Raw genomic sequence first — 15,681 nt, 5'->3', positions numbered from 1 at the left:
CTGTGTTTCGATTCGCTACCTTTGCTCTAAATCCTGTTTGGTAAAGTCACTTTACTTATGGCCATGAGATAATGTAAAGTATATAATATCATTGAGGCATTCGCTGGACGAATGCATACAAGTATTGTTATGCTTTATATTACTAATCAGAGACCGTAAAATATGTATATTTGATCACGATTATTATACGTATTTTCCTTTGAGCTAAACTAATTCCTTGACTGAAATTGATGTTTTAAATAACTAATTTCATGGATGTGATCTTGAAAGATCTGGTGGAGCACCATATTTGGTGAGCTTTGCTCATCAATATAATAACGTTAGCTAAAACCGCTACAACTTGACAGACAAATGAGAAAAAGAAAAAAAACTAACCTTCTCTCTTTCTCTCAACAGGTATTGATCTGGCTTTTATTGAAACTAGTAACTTTGTATTAGCACCTATTGTATTATTGCTCCTGTATGACATCGCTTATTGCTCCCTGAACTCTCTGTAAGTCGTTTTGGATAAAAGTGTCTGCTAAATGACTAAATGTAAATGTTTAATCTGATTCAAATGTAAAATTGTCATCTTAATCAACCTTTTAAACACATGCAAATTAAATTGGTTTGCAAACTGATATGCAAACATTACAAGGTGCCATAACAACGTGAACGTCTAGAAATTAGTGTTTAATTCATGTTTACACAATGAACAAATCAGTGTTTTCTGAAGCTTCTAGGAAACCATACGGGTTCAAATCTTGTACCCATCATGTAAAAAGGAAATGGCAGCTTTCCATTATAAAAACAAGTTTGATTCTGCTGATTTTATTGATTATATTCTACTCTGACTTCAAAGGCGCACTCAATGGAGTTTCTAAGGATACCCTGTAATGTATGTGCATTCCTCATCTAAATGGTAAATAGTTCTGCCCACAGCTCAGTTGACTATTTCTGCCCATCTACACCAAAACGAACAGCCCACAGATGAGAAGCGAACCTAAACAAAACTAAACAAACTAAGACTTTAATCTTGGCATCAATAGTAGTCAAACAAAACGTGGGTGACCCGAGTTCCAGCCTGTTGTAATTTAGTTTCTGTTTTATTTACAACAGCTTGCAAAAGCAAACAAATAAAAAAGTAAAGACCAGAAAAGGGTTTGGATACATTTAATCTTTGGACACACTACAAGTGTCAAATCTAATCTTTAACTTTTACACTTATATTAAAATCCAACCCAAAGCACACGTTTTGTCAGTCAGCAGGATTTCTCCTTCTGATGTTTATAAAATGACTGGTCATGGAAAGTACCTAAAATAGATTTCCTAAAAAGCAGGTTTGTTTTAAAATTAGTGTCAATTATCGCAATTATATTCTGTAAATAAACGGAAGAGAAAGATCCAGATGTATTTACAGTTCCAGTACCAGTAAGAGGTTGTGACATGTTCTCATGACAGAAAGGATATGAATCACAGTTCAAAATGTTTAATCGATCAAACTAAAGCTAAGATTAAATATTGACCGTAACCGCCATGGGACACGAGTCATCAAATCCTGTTTGGACACACAATGACAGATGAACGCTGTTCACACAAAGTGGTCTGACTCACAATTGATCTACTTTAAATAATATTGCATGCCTGAAACGGTTGTGGAAATGGATTTGAGAGTTTGGTGACTAAGAGCAACTACAGAAGACAGTAAGCAGGTTGAAGGTCAGAGGTCTTACCCTCTCTTGGTTCTGGTTGTAATGTGCAAGGAATTTGGCACACTCGCTGTAATTAGCCCAGGTCCTGTTGTTACTAGCAGCCAGCTCCCAAGAGCCATTGGTGTCACACTGACGGTAGGCATGTCCTGAAAAACATCATAAACACATTTTAATGTTTCTTCACTTCATACATTGTACAGTGTACATTCATACATTGACAAATGATCAAATTGACAGAATAGAGAGCCTATAGAATTAACAGTGTTTGCTGATGTTAGCATTCATCAGAGATACACTTACAGAAAAATATACTGATTTAAGGAATGAAGTAATAAGGTGGGTTTGACTAAGACGTCCAATTAGTGTTTTTCTGTCACATTCAGGTCTCCAGCTTGTGTAATTAATTGTAAGTAAACACTGTTTCATTTAGGAATCCATTGTGTTACAAAGCTTGTTACTTTTAATGGAAGGTGCGGTGATACCACATGCTATTTTTGCATTGAAATGTTTGGATGGTGGGACTAAATTACAGTATATGGCAATACATATAAATATAAATATTTAGCCCAGGCATATATTATGGCATATAAATATTTATATAGCCATTTGATATCATAAAAATGTAATATCTGCTCTGAATTGACTATGAAATTGTTTAAAAAATATATGAACTACAATATACTGTATATTGTCCGGGGGGTGTATTTGAAGAGTTTGGTTCCAAAATGAGATAACTCTGGTTTTAACATTTTTCAAAAATCAAGTTTTTTATTATGTTATCATGTTTTATTGTGTTAGTTAGCTGTATTTTTGAGTTATTGTGGCTTAAACAAACCAACTGCAGTTTGATTGATATTAATTGGAATGCACAATAAAAAACATGATTTTTGACTTATCTCATTTTGGAACCAAACTCTTCATTTGTACAATATTTACTTTTAATGCCCACCAAGTTCGATTAAACCATAAAAATATAAGGTGTATCATACACAAAGTTAGATTTTTTCAATTTTGTGTCAAAATTATATTCATACTGTATATTAAAATGTAATATATTGATTTAATATATAACATAATATTTTATACATAATATAAAATAATACTAACATTAATATCTATTAAAACATTAACACAAATATCATGGGCTTACATCCACAATACATCCAGAAATGCTGATTAAATGAAAATTTGGAATGGTCTATTTTTTTTCTGCAGCTTAATATACTATAAATAAAAACCATGATGTGAGAGGAGAGAATCAGAGAGATTCTGCCCGCAAAACAAATTCCGGCTTTCAGCTCTGAAGGTCATCCAGTACTGTCGAGAGAGAGTTGTGTGCTGCAGGCATGTGTCATTTAACCAGCGCCTGTGGTCTCACCTTTGTGGTTGAAGTCATAGATGTACACCGGGCACGAAGTGGACACCGTTCTTCCAGGAGCTCCCTCGGGCCAGCAGACGATGCCGTCCCACTCCGGTAGGCAGTAACCCTCTACGATATGAAGCAGGACTGACATTTAGAAAAGTGAACTCAAGTCTCCCAGAACAACCCTCCCACTGCAGCAATACAAGAATAACCTCACTATAATCTGATGACAGACCCAGAGGACAGAAGAAGCTTGACAGCAGCATCCCCAACACTTACAGACATTTCTTTTTGCTCTTTGTGAACGCCAATGGCCACGCTTTCTATTACTGAAGCTGGTGAATGTACTCTGACAGAACAGAGAGTGGCAAACACTGTAATCGTGAACTGTGGTGTGCTTTTGAATTGTCATCTTGGCCTAGTCATGTTAGTTTGGCTATGAATCAACAGGAAAAGCTTTTAAAGTGAGCAGAATGGAGACAAAGAATGGTACAAAAAGTAATTGTAAAATCATCCAAAAAAGTAAGCTGTTACAGACGCAGAACAATTTACAGTACATATCATATGTAAGACGGTTTTTAACCATGCACAGTAGGACCAAAAATGTGTTTTATATACACTTTATATTCATTTAACAACTACATTTACCTTCCAAAAATATCTCAATAAAAGTGATAAACGTAATGTTGTATTTAAATCCTCTAGGTGTGCTTTACATGTACACTTTAGTTGTAGTTTGATACGGTCTTAATACATTTTTTGTGCTTTAATGAGGTTTCGTGAAATTACATTAGGGAACCAGATCTACCAAGATACAAATAACCAGACAAAGAAATATTTCCTTCACACATCAAGGAATAAACAGTACTTTTGAAAAATGTTTAAAATCATGTAGAGAAAAATACTCCAGCCATGTCAGCAGCCTTATTAAAAAGGGCTTTATTTTAGAGAAGTCCACATACAGTATTCAAAACACAATATTGCAAAACAAATAAGCCCAAGAGAAAACCCCACAATCAGTGCAGAAAATCTGAAAAGAAAAGTGCACAGAAATGTGGGTTTACAAATTAGAGGTAACCCTCAGTTACCACGGTAAGGTTAACTGTAAATGTTTTGTAGAATTATAGACATTAACCTCATCTCTCCACCTATTGGTGTATTTTTTTTTATTTCTACACCTGCTAGAAATACAAGATTTTATAAACCATAGAATGTCTATCAATGTCTTAAACAGCAACTCAAAATGTATTTTTCTTGTTTCATGTACTGACAAAACAGGCCAACGCGGCTTTCATTCTTCAAGTAGCAACAGTGGTTCACGTCAGTCAGTTCTTTAAAAATAAAGCAGAGGTCTAGATGTATTTCAGACCACCCACGATATTAGACTCAGTTCATGAATATTCCAAATGACTATTTTTGACAAACTATCTGGACTTGTATTTCACTGCCAAAAGCTTGACTAAAGACTTTGAATGTTTGATGCTAAAACATTTCAATTCTTTGTAAAGGCCTTTGAATATAAGCGTACTAGTGCAGGACCCGGACCTCTGATGAAGGCAGAAGTGCCCTTTTTTCCACAGTTTCTTGGCAAAGCAAACATTTTTGGGTTTGCTTCTACTCGCTGTTATTGAAACCAGCTGCCCCCAACTTGCCGCAAATAACTAGTTAAGGATAAAACTCAACAGCGTATGGCTTTACTGCAGATCCATTATTTTCCTATGCCTGTAATTAAAGATTTGCAAAGGGAAAATCAAAGGATATGATGGAGCACATTTTATATGCCTGGAGACCAGCTTGTCACTTTTGTTGAATCTAATTAAAGGGGAGTTTCTGAAAACAGGCCTGTTTTGCAGGATGGGAGTACTGCGTGTGTGTTTCACATTTCCAAAATAACAATGGCCAAATGTGGAGGTTTTGGCTTTAAATACAGAAGATTAACCCGCAGACCACCTCCCATACCCCGCTGCTCTCAAATATAACTCTGCACAGAAACGTCGCATATATATTTCCCCAAATTCCAAGGTTATGAGGATGCACGATATAATCGTATCAGAGGTTGTGGCTATTGATGATGTCATTTGGGGTTTTTGAAAAAAATATTTATCTACCAGCCCGCCTCCAACATGAGATTCACGATGCCAGGCCTGAATTGTGGAGGGGTTTCGATATATAAGAAAGCCTTTATATTTTATTTTACACCCAGACCGCAAAGTTTGAGTGTCAGGCTATTTTCACACACAAGGCACAGAGACTCAGGGCTCGTGGAAGCCACATCCCTTCTCTCACGACCCAGGCTGAAACCTCAGCGTATCTCTCAATAAGAACCTTGTTCATGTCCCGCCACGGAGACTTGGTCTTAACCGAAGCACAAACGTGCAATAATAACAAATAAAAGAGCTTTGCAGTACGGCGAGCACTGAGTCCTAGCCTTGACTTGAGGTTAGGCTCCACCACCTACAGCCCAGACTAGAATAGCTAAACCGACTCGGATAACTATTTGCTGAACAAACAGTCTCAAATACACACGAGAGATCCAATGGTCTAATAATAGTGGACTGAAGGTGCCACAAAAACGACAAGGGTGAAAACATGAAGGGTGGTCTCTCAAAGGATTGGAAAGGGGCGAGGTGCAAGGCGGAGGCCAAAAACACAAGGCCGGTGAATCAAGCTACATGTCTTTCCTCACTCAGCAAGGGATGAGGCAGGCGGCCGTTTTATTTTTGAAAATGCTGTTTCTATGGGAAATTGGAATAATGCATTATGACATAAATGTACTGCAATAGGGCCAGAAATATCCTTGGCAATACTTCACATAACAACAGACAATGAGCGATGCTTTGACCGTGAGGAAGAGAAAGACGAGTGACGAGGAGCTCAGACTTCTTAGACCTCCGATGCAGGAAATGCGCTGCGTAAGATCAGTACAGAGGTTGACAGATCATATGATAAACCCTGCTGCAGGAATTTGCTTTTGAGAACGTTCAGGGAGAGACGCAGATGTGACCTTCCTCAAATGACCACACATGAAAGAGAAAATCGACTGCAGTAGCTAAAGAAAAATGAGAATCAGAAATCTCAGAATGTACAAAGATACATAAAAATAGGTCAATGACAAATATATCCAAGATGATGAATTTAAAAAATGCTTTTTTTTAATTATTTTAAAAATCTATAATTTATGGTTAAGTGACTAAAATGTTAGGTTCTGTTAAAGCGATTTGCCATAACAGTTATTTCTTAGCTTCCATTACCCATATATATTTATGTTTCAATGTAAACATACTATAAAAGTATTCATAATAAATGATACCATGTAAATAGGAAGGATAAAATAGTTTAAAAAAAACTTATCTCAGAACAGTACACCAGTTACACACAAGCCCCAGATAAAATATATAAAAAATAAAATAGTAAAGCCTGTTCTTGAAGAGAATAGTTTCAATAATTTTTTTAAACAAAAGAAACACAAAAAATAAGTGTCATGTCATTGACCCAAATACCGTACAAGAACTGCAACCACTAAAACATGTCTGGTGACATTCTGATATGCACCTAGAAACAAACAGAAAAAAGACATTCTACAGCCTGAATTTCTTCTGCTGTTCTGTGATCAGAAAGACGTGTGCACCCTTCCAAAAGGGGTCAGAAAACAGCCACCGGAAACAGTGTGGCGTCACCAGGTATATACTAGTCACATCTGACTCACTCGCCCCACAACACAAGGGCCCACGGCAAAGACCTGATAGTAGAAAATTGCACCAAAGATTCTGCACAAATAACATCACAGCATATGCTATGAATAGATTTGATAATGTAGGAACTTACTGCTGGATTTTTCTATGACGTGGTGCAGCGGATTGTCCCTTCCTGCAGCGACTTCCCCTGGACATCTCGGCAGTTCCAGAGGTGTTTGAGTTTTTCCTTTTTTATCTAAAAGAGCAAATTCCTCCAGAGCGGCATGTCCCGCTGTTCTTGTGAGTGCAACACACTCATCGAGGAGGGGGACGGACACGATGTCTGCCCCAGGTGTTTGGGTGTTCGGCACGCTGAGGCAGCCTTCGTGGATACGTCCTGCCTGTACTGTGGGCAGATGGCGATCCAGACGTTGCGATCACGGGTGGCTGTGTTCTTTATGGACCCAGCCACTACCTCGTCTGCTTCCCGTTCAGTGACGGCAGCGGCTATGGCCCTACCATCTGCTATGGGGAGCAGCGGGGGTGATATGGGGATTACCGTGAGCATCAATCCGTCAGCCACAGGCTCGTGGACCGCTCGCGCCCCGTCCCGCTCGTCTGACCATTCCCCAGGAGGCGGTCCCACCCCGTCTTGTTCCTCAGCCACGCATTCGGAAACGGTGCGTGATGATGATGAGATGTCCCTTGCAGCATCGGAGGGTGACTTACTGGCATCGGAGATGTCCCTTGCAGCATCGGAAGGTGACTTACTGGCACCCCGACGATTCCTCGGAGCTCTCTCCCTCGGGGGTCGAGCCCAGGAAGAAGCGGATGTCGAGATGTCAGCCATGCTTGCCCGGGCCGGCTGGATACGTGGTATCTCGGGTCTGAGCGCGGCTCCAAGCCGCGCCCGGCCCCAGTACCGTATTTCCCGGAGGTGCATGAGGAACTTAGTAAGACCTGGAACGCCCCTTTCTCGGCGAGTGCACGTCAAACTAGTTCTGTCGCCCTTACTTCCCTCGATGGTGGGGCGGCTAGGGGCTATGTCGACATTCCCCAGGTGGAGCATGCCGTCGCGGTGCATCTGTGCCCGCAGACGGCGGCCACCTGGAGAGGTCGAACTAGACTCCCATCCAAGGCGTGTAAGTTTTCCGCATCTCTGGTGTCGAAGGCTTACACTGCTGCGGGCCAAGCTGCCTCCTCTCTCTACGCCATGGCCATCCTGCCAGTCCTGCAGGCCAAGGCGTTGAAAGAGCTCCACGAGGATAAGACCGACCCGGGGCTCATGCAGGAACTCCGCACGGCCACTGACCTCGCCCTACGGGCGACCAAGGTGACCGCGTGGGCCCTGGGTCGGGCGATGTCCACACTCGTGGTCCAGGAGAGACATCTCTGGCTGAACCTGGTGCAGATGCGTGACGCCGAGAAAGTCCGCTTTCTCGACGCCCCCATCTCGCAAGGGGGGCTGTTTGGTGATACTGTCGAGGACTTCTGCCAGCAGTTCTCGGCAGTAAAGAAGCAGACGGAGGCTATTAGACACATCCTGCCCCGCCACCTTCCGGCCGTCAAGATTTCGTGCGGTGTCTGCTCCCCAGCAGCCCCGGTCCTCTTCCACCGGTGGCCCCTCGGAAGAGGACGTCGAAGAGGAGACCGCCGCCCCGTCAGCAGCCGCCGCGGAAGCAGAAGCGGCCCTGACGGGAAGACCCCAGGGAGATCGAGGACACCATCGGGCCCGAACCCAGCCACTTCATCGCTGGTCGGTCGGATCGGGTAGGTCCCTGCCCCGTCTCAACACCTGCTGGGCCTCTCCGGGGGCCTAGCACCCACTTTCTCACAAAAAGTGTTTCCTCTCTCTCTGGGTGTTTTTCACAGCCGCTCTCACCCTCTGCACGACGGTGTTCAGCAACTCAACATTGCGTCACGGCGAGACGCAATGTCAGGCATACTCAGCAGCCCTCAGCACTCTCAGTCCAACGGTGCGTTGAGCTGCAGCATCGCCGGGCAGGTAAGTCAGCAGAGCCGATCTCCTCCCCGGGGGCTTCCCCACGGAGAGGGATCCGCACTGACAGCCAACGAACAACCCTCCGGGGGGACGATGAAGCAGATCGTATCCCTAGTCCCCCTGTCTCGGTCCCTGGGAGCCTGACTAGAGCTTCCCAAACCGTCACGGTGGCTATGGAATACGATCCGTCTCGGCTACGCAATCCAATTTGCCAGACGCCCGCCCAAGTTTCGGGGCATCCTCTTCACCTCAGTCAGAGGCAAGGACGCTCCCATGCTTTGGGCCGAGGTCGCCACCCTTCTGGCGAAGGGAGCGATCGAGCCCGTCCATCCAGCCGAGATGTTCAGCGGGTTTTACAGCCCGTACTTCATCGTCCCAGAGAAAGGCGGGGGGTTGCGCCCTATCCTAGATCTGCGTACCCTGAACAGGCACCTACACAAGCTGCCGTTCAGGATGCTCACGCAGAAGCGCATCCTGGCGTCTATCAGATGTCAGGATTGGTTCATGGCAATCGACCTGAAGGACGCATACTTTCATGTCTCGATTCTCCCTCGTCATCGACCGTTCCTGCGGTTCGCTTTCGAGGGACGGCATATCAGTACAGGGTCCTCCCCTTCGGTCTGTCCCGGTCGTGGAAGCCACCCTCGCTCCCCTCAGGGAGAGAGGTGTGCAGGTACTAAACTATCTCGACGACTGGCTTATCTTGGCACACTCGCGAGATCTGTTGTGTACACACAGGGACCTGGTGCTCCGGCACCTAGATCGTTTGGGGCTACAGGTCAACCGGGAAAAGAGCAAGCTCTCCCCCATGCAGAGCATCTGTTTTCTCGGCATGGAACTCGACTCTGTCTCCATGACAGCGCGACTGACTACCGAGCGCGCACAGTCAGTGCTGAACTGCTTGAACCTTTTCAAGCAGCCAGCGGTCCCCCTGAAACTATTTCAGAGGCTCCTGGGGCACATGGTATCCTCGGTGGGGGTGGCCCCCCTCGGGTTGATGCACGAGACCGCTTCAGCACTGGCTACAGAGTCGGGTTCCCTGGAGAGCGTGGCACACCGGCAGCAGGAGTATGGTCATCACGCCTCTCTGCCGACGCACCCTAACCCCCTGGTCTTCAATGACCTTTTGCGGACAGGGGTCCCCCTTGGGCAGGTGTCAAAGCACGTCGTGGTGATGACGGACGCCTCCCTGCAGGGTTGGGGTGCAGTGTGCAACGGGCACGCAGTGTCGGGCGATGGACGGGCCCCCGCCTGCATTTGCATATCAACTGCCTAGAGTTGTTGGCGGTGCTACTTGCACTGAAGAGGCTGAAAGCTCTCGTGCAGGACAAGCACATGCTGGTCCGGTCAGACAGCACAACTGTCCTGGCATATATCAACCATCAGGGTGGCATTCGGTCACGACATTTAACACAACTCGCCTGACGCCTCCTCCGGTGGAGACAACAGGTGACGAAGTCCCTGCAAGCCACACACATCCCGGGCGACATGAACCAGACAGCCGACGCGCTCTCTCATCAGTCGAAACCTCGCGGAGAGTGGCGACTCCACCCCCAAGCAGTCCAGCTCATTTGGGCACAGTTCGGGCAGGCACAGGTGGACCTGTTCGTTGCCCTGAACACCACCCATTGCCCGCTATGGTACTCCCTGTCCGAGTCCCCCCTAGGCACGGATGCCCTAGCACACAGCTGGCCACGGGAGAAGCGCAAGAACGCCTTCCCCCCAGTGAGCCTCATTGCACAAGTTCTGTGCAAGGTCAGGGAAGAGGAGCATCAAGTGTTACAAGTTGCGCCCTACTGGTCCAACCGGACTTGGTTCTTGGAGCTGATGCTTCTGACAACAACTCCCCCATGGCCGATTCCCCTGACGAAGGAGCTTCTTTCGCAGGGGAAGGGCACATTGTCGCATCCGAGACCAGACCTCTGGAACCTCCATGTCTGGTCCCTGGACGGGACGAGGAGATCCTGAATGGCCTACCCCCAGCGGTGGTTGAGACCATTAACCAGGCTAGGGCTCCTGCCACTAGGCGGCTGTACGCCTTTAAGTGGCGCCTCTTCTCATCCTGGTGCTCTTCTCGAGCAGAAGACCCGCGGAGATGCTCGATTGGGAACGTGCTGTCCTTCCTTCAGGAGAGATTTGAGAGTAATCTCTCCCCTTCCACACTGAAAGTGTATGTAGCCGCCATCGCCGCTCATCATGAACCAGTTGCTGGTAAGTCTCTAGGACAGCACGACCTGGTCATTAGGTTCCTAAGGGGCGTGAGAAGGTTGAATCCGCCTCATCCATGCTCTGTACCCTCTTGGGACCTTGATGTGGTCCTGGCGGGCCTTCAGAGACCCCCCTTTTAGCCCCTGGGAGAGGCCGCTCTTTCTCATCTTACGATGAAGACGGCTCTCCTGGTGGTGCTCGCTTCCATCAAGAGGGTAGGGGACCTACAAGCATTTTCCGTGTCCCTGGATTGCCTAGAATTCGGGCCTGGAGATTCTCACGTTATCCTGAGACCACGGCCTGGCTACGTGCCCAAAGTTCCCACCACTCCCTTTCGGGACCAGGTGGTGAACTTGCAGGCACTCCCCACTGGGGAGGAAGACCCAACCCCATCCGTGTTGTGTCCAGTACGCGCGCTGCGCCTCTACTTGGACCACACACAGAGCTTCAGGAGCTCTTAGCAGCTCTTTGTCTGTTTTGGAGGAGCAGAAGGGGAGGGCTGTCTCCAAACAGAGATTGATGCACTGGATCGTGGATGCCGTCACGACGGCGTACCGGTCCCAAGATCGCCCGTGCCCACTGGCAGTGAGGGCTCACTCCACCCGGAGTATAGCCTCCTTGTGGGCACTGGCTCAGGGCGCATCTCTGGCAGACATCTGCAGAGCTGCGGGTTGGGCTACGCCCAATACCTTCGCGAGGTTCTACAACCTCCGCGTAGAACCGGTGTCAGCCCGAGTCTTGCAGGGTACCAACAGGTAAGACCGGCAACCAGTAGAGCGTACGCCTGCGAAAGCACCTTCCTCCCGCATAGGTGGGTCAGTGTGCTATTCCGCCTCCGTTCTTCCCCCACTGGGTGAAGAATAGGCATTCCATCCATCACTAAGCACTTGGGCGGAGCAGCCCTGCCTCCTGGCCGGGTATCAGCTGAGTTATCTACTGTATGGCGCTAACCGGACCTAGTGCTCCACTCGCAGTAACCCCCCAACAGGGTGGTTCCGTCTGACGTATTTTCATGGTCTGGTTCCCAGGTTGGTAAATCATGAACTCCCCTAGGTGGGCCTCCACCTCTTGAGGTACTCCCTTACAGTCCGCACATTCCTCCCATGAGTTCTCCCCTGCCGGCGAGACCATGATGGTGTCTCCACTGAATTCCTCCGTACGGTAGGAAGTGGCCTCCGTAGTGCGTTTCCTCAGCGAGGAAATAGCGCTTCCCCAGTGGCCCTTACGGTGCCGGGCGGCTTCTCGCCGTTAGAGAAGGAAGGCATCCGCCCGTGACGGCTGGTGGCATGGGCTTCCCAACTTTTTTCAAGAAAGCTCTGGAACCCCCTACCTCTCCACTGGATGGTTACAATTTCGCGCTAGTGCTCACGTCTGACACACCCAGGCCAGTCAGCCTCGCTTCACAGTGATTGTGACGTGGCACAGCGTTGTGGCGTTTTCCATAGGAACACCAATCTGTCAGTTCGATACAATGTCGAGAGACCGACAGAAAGGGAACGTCTTGGTTACGGATGTAACCTCAGTTCCCTGATGGAGGGAACGAGACGTTGTGTCCTCATGCCACAACACGTGCCGCCCGCTGCAGCAGTCGAGACATGCTGTCAGGCTCCTCAGCACAAAAGGTGAATGAATGCAGCACACTGTCTTCCTTTTATACCCGGATATCCGGGGCGGAGTCCGGCATGCAAATTTCATTCGCCAATTTCATTGGCCTTTTCAAAATCAGTCGGAAGATGATAGGTTCTCAAGTCAAACCCCAATCTGTCGGTTCGACACAACGTCTCATTCCCTCAATCAGGGAATTGAGGTTACATCCGTAACCAAGACGTTTCGGTGCATCCCTAATCTGAATCAATGTGAACAATGGGCTGCAATTTATGAACATTCTGAACAATTCCGAAAATTTAAGAATAGATTTTTAGGAATTCAAGGTGATTTCTTTATAAAGCCTTTTGTAAAAAAAAGATCAGGAACAAACTTAAATTACAATGTGCACACACTAGATGCTATTTTTCCAAATCAAACATTTTCAAATCATGCTGGAATGACATTGATCTGATAAATGTAAATCTGGGAATGTAAATAACCCACTCAGAAGGTGCTTGGAAAATCAGCTAGGAAATAATGAAGAGGGATCCAGCAACACTTGTGGCACACATGCCCTGATGAAGACCCTCAAGCCAAACATGTTCGTATGTTTTGATACACAATAAAGATCTCTTTAACACAAGTGTTGCATAATTCCTTTTGGATTCTTTGTGGAATCAATGTCAGATACAATAGATGCAATAAAGCAATAAGGGGACAAAAATATGTATTACAAATCATATTACACTGATAATGCAAAATGTAAAAAATACAAAAATATATAAAAAATACATTTTGAAACTGAATGTAAATTTAAATTATTCCTGTCTGTTCCTCATCATACCAGACATTTCTAAAAAAAAAACAATCTGCAGTCTGCAGTCAAAGAGAGACTGGAAATGACTTTGTACGAGTGAAAAACGTACATTTGTCCATCTTGGCAGTGACACTAAAGAGATGTCTGGAGGCATTAGTTGTGACAGAGCTCAGACAAGGTAACATTAACTCCATCTGAACTGAATGCCAGAGTTCTGCTCAGCATCAGCGTCCAGATGCATTGAGATCAGTGGGTTGTGATATGAGACAGAAACCTCTAAATTTAATCAAATAAAACTTTCACACCGCTGCTGGATTAACTGAAGACTTATTTTAGAACATCTCTACCTTCTGCTACATAAACACAGCCATGGGTGAACGTTCGCTACATCCTGTTTTGTAAAGGTAAAGTTAAACTCTAAATAAAACAATGCACCGCTTCTTGAGTACTGGCCCAACGTTTATGTAGGAATTATTTAGGATGTATTCAGTATTCATTTATTTTTGGGTGCCATCTTGCTGCTTCCATATTCTTTCCAAAAAAAATGTTTATTTTTCCCTGCCCTTCACTTAATATGGGTCACCACTGTCAAGAGACAAAAATACCATGTCAAATATTTATGAAAAATATTGACAAATCTAGTATTCACCTCACAAATTAATGCATTCATTGCATTGACTACAAGAAGGTTTGCAACTGATTTTCAGCTCCATCACTGAATTGTCAGGCAAACAGAAAATAGTGTTGACAAAATCTAAAATGGATTTTCTACTGTCAGGCACAGTATGCTTGTTCAAAATATACATATTTTTATGACCTTTTTCTTTAATTTAATCTATTTTTGAATCTATGAAAAGTTGTAGTGTAGGTGTAAGTGTACTGTAGGTGGTTTTAATATAAAGGAGTGAAAAAAAGGTAATTTTATTTAATGAAAGTGAAGTTATTTTATACTTTTCCTTTAACATCCTTTAATATCTATCAAAATATAAATACATTTTATCATATATAAAAATAGAAACAAATGTTTAATAGATCACCCACCCCTTGAGAAAACGCCCTAATATCATATTTATCTTACCAAAATTTGCTCAAACATGAGTAAGTACTTAAAGTACTGCACAGGATATTTTCAAAGCCCACTAATGTTCTGCAGCCTGTTACAGTATGTTTCATCCATTGGTTTAATCTAAAATTGAAAAGTCTTTTTCACAGTCTCATTGTGTGAGAACAAGCTATTGGGCTACGAGATTCCTAAACGTTCACTTTGGTCGCACATAAACAATTTAACTTAACTGTTTCATGCTGCGAGACAACAGTGACTTAACAAGAGTAAAATAAGCCTATGATGAGAATACGGCAGTCTGGCTATGACAATAGGCCGCCAAAAAAGGTTATTAAAACCGCTTTTGAATCAATCTGCCAGGGGAAAAAAACAACCACAGTGAAAGGAAACTGAGGTCACCGTAAAAAAAATCAAACCGTTTCACACACTCTTGTACTCCCAGATCTCTATTTAACGTGGCAAATGACCCAAAAGGGATTACATAGAACTGTGCTATGCTATTTTCCAGGGAAACTTTTAGACACTTTTAGCAGCAAGTTATTTTTGATCCAGCAAAAATTCCTTTTTTGATGCCACAATGCCAACTAATCCTACAGACTGCTTGTAAGGTCATTGGGTTACTTGGTACGGACAAAACATCCAACATGAATTTTAGGATTTCTTCAAAAGCAGCAATTCTAGTTATAATGATCATATTTATGAGATGAGTGCAGGGCATGAACGCAGAATGCCACCATAATCATTGGGAAACAGTGGGAAATTTTGATTTTCTTGAAACCCTGACTATCACAGTCAAGGGTGTGTAATTTGAGCAGTAATGGCCGAAACTAAATTATATTGGTTTTATTTGAAAATGTTGGCTGTACAGTTTAGTTTGTATAAATTGTGTCTAATGTTCATGAAGGATACTGATAAATTTGCCCAAAAACAGATTAATTTAGTTATGTTTATGAAGAAACAGTCTTGTAAGGAAATTTCTTTGACCGTAATATCTGTGACTGCATAAAAAAAATGTGTAGATAAAACATCAATTAGCAAAAAAATGTGTATGCAAGTGAAAACATGAAACATGAAATTGCTCAAACCTAAACAATATCATGAAAGCACAGCAAAAACCAAACAGTTTAAAGGGGTCATATGGCGCGAATATGTGTTTTTCTGTGTCTTTGGTGTGTTATAAGTTTCCCACGCATGTATTAGACACATAAAATTGCAAAAATTAAAGTGTCGGAACAAAAGATGCATTCTATCTAAAAGCAAATGCTCACCCAGACCT

At 44.4% G+C, this 15,681-nt stretch overlaps 1 protein-coding gene across 2 annotated transcripts in view; it reads right to left on the bottom strand.

Annotated features, from left to right (window-relative positions):
* The window catches only part of pth1r (parathyroid hormone 1 receptor), a 75,469-nt gene that overhangs the window by 21,133 nt on the left and 38,655 nt on the right, over nucleotides 1-15,681 (bottom strand). For both annotated transcript variants that reach the window (XM_057334318.1, XM_057334317.1), the window contains exons 3-4: nucleotides 3,070-3,180; nucleotides 1,713-1,837 (exon numbers count right to left, since the gene is read on the bottom strand). In XM_057334318.1, coding sequence (XP_057190301.1) covers nucleotides 1,713-1,837; nucleotides 3,070-3,180 — 236 coding nt within the window. The remainder of the gene's footprint in view (nucleotides 1-1,712; nucleotides 1,838-3,069; nucleotides 3,181-15,681) is intronic.

Source organism: Triplophysa rosa, linkage group LG5, assembly GCF_024868665.1.
Source record: "Triplophysa rosa linkage group LG5, Trosa_1v2, whole genome shotgun sequence".
NCBI classification, from domain to species: Eukaryota; Metazoa; Chordata; class Actinopteri; order Cypriniformes; family Nemacheilidae; genus Triplophysa; species Triplophysa rosa.
This window is presented reverse-complemented; position numbering and strand designations above follow the sequence as displayed.